This window comes from Homalodisca vitripennis, chromosome X (assembly GCF_021130785.1).
Source record: "Homalodisca vitripennis isolate AUS2020 chromosome X, UT_GWSS_2.1, whole genome shotgun sequence".
Taxonomy (NCBI): domain Eukaryota; kingdom Metazoa; phylum Arthropoda; class Insecta; order Hemiptera; family Cicadellidae; genus Homalodisca; species Homalodisca vitripennis.
The window spans coordinates 64,917,121-64,929,496 of record NC_060215.1 but is presented as its reverse complement, the minus strand read 5'-3'; the positions used below and the strand labels follow the sequence as shown (position 1 = coordinate 64,929,496).

Genomic DNA, 12,376 nt, shown 5'->3' with positions numbered 1-12,376 from the left:
TTAGACAGTCTAGAAAACAGTACAATATGTGCTTTAGGTAAACAGAAGTTTATTAACCTATTCCTGTATACTTCTGATCCTCTCATCTAGCCTTATTATAGGCTATTTCTTGTTTTAATACAATACACAAGTGATAAAAATGCAGCCTATATTAATAATTACAAACATACCTAGTATTACCTATATATACAATTCTATAAATGAAAAATTAAATTTTGTTGTTTCAAATTTTTATTTTAAATAAACTTTTAGTCCCAAAAATCATATATATGGACGTAAAACACATCTGCATAATAAACCATTGTCCTACTGTATAGTTTTTTTTAACGATTAGCAGGAATAATTATTTTAATACTATGCTAATTACATAGAATGTGTTTTATCAATAATATTGTAAATTACTTTGCTTTTCTTTGCACATCAGTTATGTATGACAACTAAATACGCAGTTTATTGTTGAATGAGTATTACAATCTTCATTACCTTTATTACTTAATCATAATATTCTTGAAATGTGTATACTTCTTTTACGTTAATGCTTATTATTTAGTGTTCAGCCAACTTAGTTAAACTTTTTCCAGTTATATCAAGTAAATTTACAATTTCTGAAGAAACTATTGATTTATTTCTTGTGATTAATGAATTAAAATTTGGTATGGTAGTTTATCTTTAATTACATTTTAATATAAACTGTTATTAGTGCTAATAATTGTATACACCTTTCAAAAAAGATAAGTTGGAATGTTTTTCTATTAAGTTAATTTTTGTATGGTGCATAGTTAAATTCATAAAGAAATATTTTCCAAGTTCATTTTAATTTAGTGTATTTCATACTGAATATAAAAGAAAACAAATAGAAGATTGGTTGAAAACTACTTAAAAAATGTATTGTTTGCCAAATTGTTTGAAACAAGCAAAATAGTGCTGAGATTTCTATTAGAACCCTTATGCTAATTACATGATTTTTTGGTAAATAATAAAGAAAGGCTGAGCCCCAAAAGGGTTGATTAAACTTTACCAACCCTTTTAAATCTCCTTTTTAAATCTACCTTTTTAAAGGTAAATTTAAAAAGGTAAGCATTTTATTACTATTGATCATGATGTAGTAGGTTTGTTTCAAGATAAATATGTAAAAGTGCCAAAAGTATTATTTAGCTTATAGCCCAGTCAGTGCAGGTTAAAGACAAGGGAATTTTTGTAAATAAAACATTGTATGACAGACTACTGACAAAGAGAAATTTATCTCTCTGGAAATTACTTTTGGCATATTTCAAGCTTTGTTGACTGGGGCTTTTAATTTCAATATGATTTCTAAAAGAGGAGGTAAAAATACTGTTTACAACTTGATTATTTTAAATTATTTTATTTTTATTATTAATGTGGTTAAACACATGATATGCTTTGATGAAAATCTAAGCTTTTTGTTAAATATTATTATTATAAACTTTGTTTGGCCCCTTAAAAAACAAAATTGGTGAAATACGATTAAATGAGTTTCTGTAGGGGAATAACAAAGTTCAAAACAATTTTTAGATTGTTAATCAATAATTAGATTCAGTTTGCAGCTGACCAAATCAAGACTGGGTAAAATTCATATTAGGTCAAAATGAAGACAAAGGCAATTTCAAAATGTTTTATGACAATACATTTTATAATTATATTAAACAAAGGAAAATATTTTCTCAGTTATTTTTTTAACCAATGCTGAAATTATGTAATAAATGTTGTGCCTCTCAGATATTTCTGATATATCTGTTGACCTCTGGTTATGTTAGTTTCCTTGATATTTCAAATTCATATTTAAAAATAGCTGCCATTTTCAAACCATATAGAATATTTGTTCTTACTTATATTTTTAAGATACAAAGTCATGAGAAAATTGCAAAGCTGTTGCTTAATCCATTTCTGAATTTGGAATACTTAAGGAAAAGACACAAATCAAAAGAAATCAATCATTCTAAAATGTTCCATATCTATACTTATATGTCTTGTGTTTTCCTTGATCCAATGAAAACCTTCCCAGGGAGTTTGTAAAGATTCTATGTGAAGAAGCAATTTAAGATCAGACAATACATTCTAATACCGTAAAGAGAAGTAGACGAGAACAAAAAACGTTAGCCTCTATGTAAGAACTTGATTATAGAAAGCAAAATTGGTGACAGACCCCTCTTGATGTTATTTACAACAGAAAAGTGTATATATTATGTTACAATTGAATCCATTATAAGAAACAAAAAGAAAAGGTTACAAATTGTATTTATCAATAAATTGTTTTAAACTCAGTTTCAACATACTTTCTGAAAGGACGATTACATATTTACAATCAGTTTTGATCCAGATGTATGCAATAGATCTTTTTCATTTCAAAATAAAAAGGAACAACAAAAATAACTTTCTCTTTATGAGAAATATAAAATGAAAAGAAAAAAATATTTGTTCATACAGCAAATTTGAGACTACAGGACCAAATCTTACATTTAACCCAAGTGTAAAAATACAGAACACATTCCCTGTTGTCACTTAGCTCTCGTTGCATTTGAGCAGTTGGGGTTAGTGAAACAAGCTTTGCGTAGTTGTATGGTGAGATATTAAACTCTCTGGGAAGGTTTTCATTGGATCAAGAAAAACACAAAACATATAAGTATAGATATGGAACATTTTGTAATTATTGATTTCATTTGATTTGTGTCTTTTCCTTAAATATTCCAAATTCAGAAATGGATTAAGCAACAGCTTTGTAATTTTAGATATTTCAGATCAAATTTAAAATTGAACCAATTTATAACAATTGATATATCTAATTAAATATTGCTGCTAAATAAATTATCACCCTTACTACCATTTTTAACACAAAAATTTACAGGATACATTCTTAAAATTCTTCAAGAGCGAGAGAAAGATTTTCTGTAAATAGATCTCAAAAATTGATAACCAGCAAATCCTTGTAATGTGTTTAATTTTCCAAAGTCCTCAGGAAGATCTTTGCATTGAATCTTAAACCTTGCTTGGTCTTAAAATTGCTCACTCGAGACCAAAAGTGAAATATAATTTTGTAGTGTTATAAGATGTAGAGAAGCTTCTCTAATTTAATTTAATCTTAGATTTTTAACACTTTTATAACCCCTCCAAGACCATATATTGGAGGAAAATTTGTATTTATTAATATAATGCTACAAAGCACAGTTACTTTATAGTTTTGGGATCATTCATTACATATAGTAAGTTTTGACCTCAAGGAACTAAAAAGGTCTTTTTGCTCCTTTAAAAAGAATAAAAGATGTATTGTCTTTACTTATGTATAAAGTTTATTGAAAATTACCTTCTACAGAGTATCTGACTGGCTAAGTCAAGATTCATGTCAGCATATCAGATTTATGTATTTGAGTTGGATGTTTTTGTTGTTTCATCAAACAAAAATAAAATAAAAACTTGTTATTATATTTTACAGCATCAACACGTTTGTTGACCTTCTTTAAAAGAATCCCTTTCAACCAGTTTAACTATTAGTTTATAGATTATCATGACAACATCCGAAATATAGATGAGAAAGGCCATATCATGACTTTGTTGAAGAGTTGCTGTTACGGGGATGGTTGGATGAGCTGTTGATGAGCTATATACATTAGTGTGTGGATGAGGATATGAATGAGATTCGTCTGGGAAGTATACTATCGCCAGTTAAATTTTGTTTTAGTTTGGAGCATGTGATTGTCGGAGAGATATTTAGTGTAAAGGCGGGGGTGTAATGTTTGCCCACCACCACCTCGGTGAGGTACTATGTTTCTGTCTTGTAACATCTGTATGCACTTGTATCACATTGCATTGTAACAGAACGTATTGACTATCAGGTGTGCATCAAGTTTTGGCAGATCTTCATCCGACACTATTCGTTTGATACAAAACAATTTTGCTGGTGTAACTGTGGGGCCATGTAAGATAATAGCTTGGCAGTAGTTTTTCAGTTGTACACTTTTTGAAAGTACAGTAGAATTTCAATAATTTGATCTTATTGGAGCTGACAGTATCTTGATTTAAAAAAACTCATACTATATAGGGAGATTAAAACAGTAAACAGAATAGCATTAGTTGTGGGTGGTGGGGTGATTGAATATTGCTTATAATGTGCAAGTAGACAATCACTCGACAAAAAGGTGGCAGAAAAGAGAGCATGTAAAATAAAAAAACACATTGTGATTGTAGATATTAATCATTCTTCAAATATATTTAAGGTATTTTTGACCCTCAAGATAACGAAGGTGATTTTGAGATTTTATAATGTCTAGAATATCAAACCAAAATATTTGAACTACCGTTACTTGACTGTACCTAACCTTTTTTAACATCCTTTTGGAAGAAAGGAGATAGGGACGTTATTCTATCCTTTCCTTCAATATCAAATATTCTTTTGTATAAACAAACATGTTTAATAGTAATTAAAAAAAACTTTAAGAAAAGAGTAAGTTAGAAAATTAATTAAGAGGTTTTTGAGTAGTTACCTATTGTAGATCGAGTTTTGTCGAGCTCCGCTAAGATTCTGTTGTCTTGGTCAATTTTGGCCATGATTCGGTCGATCTCTGAGGAAATGGCAGCAGTCGGCTGTAGGGAATGGCCACCAGAGCCAGAGGAGGATCCGCCACTACTGGAGACTGCTGCAGGTGACGCAGACACACCGCCATCACCACCACCGCTGCCACCGACGCCTACCGCCCCCAAACACATCCTCAATGGTCCTTCGGTTGGAACCCAATAGGGCAAAGCCGCTGACCACAATTGGTTGTTGTTCCCGGGAAGGAAGTACTGAGGATCTATATGGATATTGGAGGATTGGAATGATGTGTCAAGCAATGAAACAACATTCCCTGAGGGCAGGGTATAAGGGGTACACCCGAACTGGTGAAATCCTAGATATAGTAATTATGGTGGAGATAGAGAGAGTATGGAGAGAAAGAAACAAAGAAAACAGACAAATAAATGTTGCAAACTAACAAATGTGAGGAAGGATGCTAAATTATACTAATCTAAATACATAGTGTCTAGTGCAAGTGCATTAACCTGACCTTAGGGCATTACAAGACAGTCCAAAAGGGATGGTCTATATACTCATGCTTTAGTATTGACAGGTACATTGGCCAATACTGTTGTTATTAGTAGTATACCTACTGCATCAGTTCAGCCAGTTGGTCAGGTTAATGTGCAACATGCAAAGCTGTCTTCAGCACATTCCTGCCTTCACTGTCATTATATGATATAAATTAGGTTTAGTACTTTGTTGAAACAATAAACTGTTACAGCGATACAATATGTAAACTGGTAAAATATTTAATTTTGACTCTATAAATAAAGTTTATAAGAACAAATTATAAAGCCAGTTAAAGATAAAAATATAATACTTTTCTAAAATATTAACAATATTTGTTCATAATACCAAATATTTGCTTGAAAAAAAATCAATGAAATTACATTTTATTCTCACTCAAAAAAGTATAAGTAAATTATAACATTTACTTACTATGTTACTATGCATAAATAATAAAAATAAATTTAAAAAGAAAACTAAACACATATTAAAATACTAAACTAGAAAATATACTAAAACATAACTTTTGTGTTAAATAAATATGAATAAGATACATGTTATATTAAGAAGTTATATAGAAGTTTATAAAGTTGTAATCGAAAAATTCTGTTATATTTCTTTTACTTAATTAATTGAATAAATACTTAAAATAAGATCTTTGATAATAGCTTGACTCTTAAAAAATGGCACATTAATTACTCTTCTTCTGCATTGTCTACAATTATCATATACCTTATACAAGTCTTGGAATTTATATTACTTTTCTTTCTATTGAGTCACTTTTAAAATAGTTGATTCTACCGAGATAATTAGGAACTGACTGTATTTATACTTGTTCCATATTTTAAGTCAATGGATGTATAAGGTCAAAAACACCACTCATTAAGATGCATAAATTTAGTAGAGCCAATAGAAGTACATAAGGAATGGGCTAAAAAAATTTATATTTCAGCAACTGTTATTATCCAACTATATGGTAGCTGACCGTGTCTTTTTGTGTGCAGTACCTTGCTGAAATTGGTTGACTAATAGGCTTATTTATTCAGATGATTGCCAAGAGATACAGAGGTCAAAGTTGTGATCCAGACGGAACCCTAATTCTTAAACTGACTGAACTGAATCACAGAACATAGGTCTGGAGGTGACTGGAGATACTTAAATAATAGATATACTAGATAACAGACACTTAAATGTCTATGAAGTTTCATGGAAAACTTGTATTTAATTTATTCATTCCAGTATTGTTGTAGGATCCAACAGTATCCTATTTTTGTGTGAATTGGTTCATGGATAAACTAGTTATGGCTATTTTAGCTTTTAAGTGTATGTAAAATAAATTTTATTTTAGGTATAAATGTTATATTTTAATTAAAAACTCCTGTTAATGATATAAAGATATATAATGTATAACATTTTCCATTTGGATCTGAGAGTACCTTTTCTACATGTAAGAAAGAATAAACATCCAACATTTCAAATAGCCATAACTCTTTACTCTTTTAATTTTCAACTGATTTACATAAACAGGATAGTGTTGGATTTACCATTTACGAGTAATTTATAACCAAAAAGTAGCCTTGCCATTTGTTATAGAGTTAACAACTGTCAAGATATTTAATTTAAAAAACTTTTAAATGCTGCCATTATAAAAAAGAACAAAATTAATTATTTCAAGTTTATGTTAGTCTCTTTAATTAGCTTAACATAATTTCAAATTTCCATGTTATTCGTTTAAACCATTTTTGGAATGTGATTAAAAAAAATAACACATATAGACAGGCAGACATTAAAGGAAGAGGAATAAAATGTAATATGTTCATATAAACTTATTAGCTTGTTTTTGTGCCTCCTATCAATTCCTGAAGTTTTGCAAACCTCTTGTGAGACATTATTTATACTTTTTAATATACGAGACACAAATTCCTATCAATAAAAAAGTAGAATAATTGCACTCCACTGTAAGAATTGGAGTGATATTATTTGGTATTAGGAAAATCAACGCTTCTGATCTTTGACATAGTATTATTTTTTTTTAATTCTTTGCATTTGGTGACGAGAGTTGAATTATATCAATGGTTGACTTAACACTTTTACCTCTTAAGAAGATTAAAAACTGTCTATAGTAAATCTTATCTTTACATTTGATCAACTCCTAAACATAAAAATGGTTCCTTTCTATCCAGGGACATACACTTTGAAGTACAACTCTCATTGGAATTAAATAAATATAAACAGCATGTATACGGATATAGCAGTGGTGTGCATTTCTTCTAGACACTAAAATTTAATAGTGTCTTCAAAATATTTAAAAACTATTCTGAAATAATGAACATGGCTTCAAAGTAATTCCTGTAAATTACCACACAAGAATATTTGTTATTACAAAATATGAGCAAGATCTAAAAGCCTTCGCAGTAATAAGCGAAAAAAGATATCATCCCAAATGTTACAGGCTTTATTTGATCTTCCAGATAAAAAAATGTAAACAATTACCAAGCATTGTAAAATGTATTTCAAGGAATAATGTATTTGTTAATAACTTTGGTACACACCAACAACTCTCTTATTCTTACTTACTTGTAATATTAATTTTTGAACAGTTACAGTTAAACTAATAATTATTGCATCTGCCTTTCAATGCAATTTTTAAAATGATCAAATAGTTCTTTATCTAACACTAACAATTTTGTTTAAGTCTTAAGACATTATCAATATTAAAATGTACTATTCAAATTAAAATATTCTTTACTCGTACATTGTACAAAAATAGCATTACAAATACAGCTTAAATTATTTTATTTGCTTAAATATTCTTACAAACTAGTCTATTCTACACTTGTAGTAAATAGAACAGGCTATTTCAGTGCATTAATTATATTGTAAATTTTCCAGTACTCTGTTCTCAAAATATATAAATTAAAATTTTCAATCTAAATCTATACATTTGGAATTCTACAATAATAAAATCCATTACTCGTAATAGCTCTCACATACAAGATAAAAAGTAAATGAAAATGTTTATTGTTCAACATAAATCTTACAATCCTACCCATACTGAAAGATTTTCTAAAAAAAGTATTTAATACATTTAAAAGTAATTAAGTTTAAATTTTATTCTTTTAGATCTTTAGGAAACCATTTCCGTTACTATCCTCATCAAACCACTGTAAAAGTTTTTTTATAATTATAATTATTTGATTTTATAATTGGAATACTTTTCTATACATAAAATATAAGCTTTAATATAACGATGTCTCCATAAACCTCTTAAATATTTCATTGATAAATTCATTCATAAATATGTTTCAATTATCTTTTTTCATATACTTAACATTAAAAATACATGAAAATTTACTTTTAAAATTCACAACTCCTTCTTTTACAATAGTTTTCCAGTTTGATCAAATTAGCTCAATGCATTATTTACCAAGGATAGTTTTTCTTATAATATTTAATTACTCTAATATAAACTGATTAGAAAGTGAAATTTATTCTGTTCAAAGCTGGTTGTAAACTATACATTATACAAAGCCCAATATGGAGATAATTCTTAAATTTAACTACTATATTAGATTTTCCAATATTCCTTTCCTATTCCTAATGTTTGAAAACATTGTTACAATGTTTGGATTAATAAAAGATAGCAGTTCAATAAAAATTTGTCCAGTTCCACTTTCTCAGTTTTAGGTTTGTCACAAAATTATATGAAAACTAATTTTATCTACCAATAAAAGGTGCAACAAAGGTTCAGATTGGTTGAAAAATATATCTGATAATGATTTAGTTCACAGATTTTGGTGGTTCTAATAATAAAATCTACTCCTGCAGCAGAAACTCTGATGATACACCAAATGAGTAAGGAAATTTTGTTGGAGCATTTGGTGAACTCGTATAAAAATAATTCATGGGTTCATAAAACACTTTATATTTCTTAAGACATAATTTATAATTATGGGTCTCAGTTTAGAAAGCACAAAAAAAGAAAAATCTTTATTTTTTATAATGTGAGTGCAAAATATTTAGCCAAGTTTTAATTTTTCTTCATTTTCTAAACAAAAATAAATGTTATGGTATACCCTTATGATATGTGTCATCCTAAAAAAGATAATTAATTAGCCATATACAAAAAAAAATGTTTGTCTTCTGAGAATGACATGGGACCGAATGTTTTTTGCAGCAGACCCATCAATTAATTATATATTTTTTTAAAACCCAGTTTATTGAAAACAAGCCTCTCACAATGTGTTTATTCAGAAAATAGGAATTTTGAGATTCTCCTTTAACATTAATATAATTAACTATCCCAATGATTTATAATCAGTTTTGGACCATACAATTTTTGTTGGAGGATTGGTTGTTTCATATTGAATGTGTTTCTACAAAATACTTCATTGACTTTTAATAAAGTCAACTCTAGTGGTCCAAATAAGGGTTTATTTTGATCAATAATAAAAAAATACATTACATGATTTTTATATAACTGTTTATCATCAATTATAACACTAATGTTTTAAAACTTAACTGACAAATTTCCTACTGTAATAAGTTTATTTTAATGCAGTATAAATAAAATTAATCATTTTGACTTTTGAAAAAGCTCTTTCAATCACATTAATAAATTTCTTAAGCATTTAAACTAAATGTCATCCACATTAAAAGATTCAACAATTTTAGATTTACATAAATATACTTAAACAAAGCAATTGAGTATTAAAAACGAAATTAAATATTTAACATAAAAACACAACCCTAAAAACATAAAACATTATAAGATTTTTCAACATTTAACGTTAAACTCTAAAGTAATATATTACTAATATTTTTAGCTTTGTCCATACATTTAATTTCTCTTTTTAACATTATCAATACATGCACTTGCTTGTGTTTTATTACAAATGGACTATTCTTATTAGTTAAATATTTTTGCAATAAATTATTATTATTTTCTATACATCTGATTTGTTTCTAAAATGTTTTGAAATAAATTTTCATCTGATCGAATAATTTCTTCAAAGAGTAATAGTTTTAACAAAATTTATTTCAAAATGTTACTTTTGTTAAAACTTATTATAAGCCTAACAGAGTTTTACTGTATTAAAAAAGTTATATAATTGAACAATTTATTTAATGTAAGTAGATAAATCCCTTCAATGAGGCATCAGAATTTTGGTGGTGTAGAGAATTATGGTTCATAGTTCTGGGAACAGGGATTCTGCACTCACAAATTTCTAGAAGGGGGTTGCCTCTCCAGCATTAGCCTAATTGAGGCTAACATGACAATATAAAGATTAAAATATTGATTACTGAAACATATTGCAACAAATATATCAAAATTAAGATATTATGATCAACTTTAAGTATTTATTACTTGGCTTGTATTTTGCTTGGATCACATCATTACATATTTTTTGGTTTTGTGTTGGTTTAATATTTAGTAATACAATGTTTTCATTTGATTAAAACAACACAAGCCTGATTTTTAAAGAATAGAATAAATGTGATTTTGGATTAGTTTAGAAGTACCTATAAACCTAATATTTATAATTACAAGGATTACAGCTGTGACAATAAATTATGCTACTGGCATAAAAAGTCTCAAACCATAATAACAACCATTTAAATGATTTTATAAAAAAGGATTATATTAATAGTTTATATTATACTTGGATATCACTGTAACAGTTGATGATGGTACTATATTATACAACTTGGAAGGCTGTGTCAACTCAATACCACTTCTTATGACACACTAAGAATATAATAATCATTTTATTTTCAATATTTGGTCAATAGCTAATGATTAAATCCATGCAAATCAGTGGTTTATAATTTTAAACATTACATATTTTAAGAACAACAGTGAAGGCTACCCAAATCACTTTATTAATAATAAACAAAAGTTTTTTTTTAACACATTGAACCACACAAGCTAAAATAAGTGTTTAAAATGTACTATATTGCTTACATCTACATAAACTATATGTTTACTACTGGATTTTATAACTTGCCAATTGCACAAACCTACAGGGCTAGTAATGATCTACAAATGTCTTAGCAAAATACAGGAAATTTTATTTAATTCAGCTATATCTAATTCAAATACTTTTAATCTAAGGCATGCAATAATGCTTCTGCATTCTTTCAAAAGGAAGTTGGGTGTCATTACATGTAGTTTTATCAATGTTTTTCAACCTATCATGGTTTCCTTGAGAGTTACCATACAATAAATAATGCGTTGGACTGGATTACTTTTTGTTTGATAACAAGTGAATTATCACTTACTTGTATATAATTTTTTTAGATGGTGCAGATCACACTACAATACCTTATGAGGATAAAGGAATTTTCTGCCTACTTTTTAGTGAGTTTCCCTAAACCGATTAATAAGATGGTACAATCAATTTTCAACTGTGATAAGATACCTTGTTAAATAAAATACTATTTGTGAATACAGGAAAACTAGAACAATTATGATAATTCATGAGGAGTGATAGGTATTTAAAGTAGAATTTAGGCGTATCTTATAATCAGGCCAACACAGACATGGCTATGGTAAGGTTATCCTTTTTTTAGTAAGTACATTAATATGACAAGGAAATCGCTGAATTAAAAATTATTTTATTACAACCCATGTAATATTTGCCTTATAAATCATTAAAATCATAGAATTAAAAATATTATTCCTTTTACAAAAAAATAAAAAAAACCATGAAAAATAGGTATAGTTTTGATTTTAAAACTATTAAATGTCAACATAATAACGAGAGACTAATCATTAAAACATTTAAAATTTAGCATAAAATTTATTCTAAATATTTGAGTTAGGAACATTTTTCTTATCTTTCTTTAAGCCATATGTTTTTCTACAGCACAAATACAGAAAGCTGTTTTAAGTGTATTGAAACGATGGGATTGGTCTAAGAATCCTAGTAGGAATAATTATCTAAATTTAATGTTATATTGAGTTTTATCACCAGTTTGTATATATATGCATTTCAGGAATGTCAGCAGTACAAACAATCAAAATAATAATAAAAGTACTGTACTCTAGGAAAGCCAAGCTGAAGCTGTCTAAAGCAACTTTCTTTTAATCCCAGGCACAATTTAACCAATGGATCATTTAATGAAGATCTTATGATTTTAAGACGTTTTTTAACTGTAAAAGCAGTGGTCAAAGAATTAAGTCATAAAACTTCATTAGAAGATCTTTAATCTATATACTGTATCATACACAGCTGAGACATCCAAAAAGGCAACCGATTTTGTGAACTTTTTGTTTATACCCATCCTCCATGAAAA

At 27.9% G+C, this 12,376-nt stretch overlaps 1 protein-coding gene across 7 annotated transcripts in view; it reads right to left on the bottom strand.

Annotated features, from left to right (window-relative positions):
- LOC124369091 (RIMS-binding protein 2) overlaps positions 1-12,376 on the bottom strand; it is a 351,075-nt gene that overhangs the window by 202,864 nt on the left and 135,835 nt on the right. For all 7 annotated transcript variants that reach the window (XM_046826818.1, XM_046826820.1, XM_046826819.1 and 4 more), the window contains exon 9: positions 4,497-4,901. In XM_046826818.1, the coding sequence (XP_046682774.1) occupies positions 4,497-4,901 (405 nt within the window). The remainder of the gene's footprint in view (positions 1-4,496; positions 4,902-12,376) is intronic.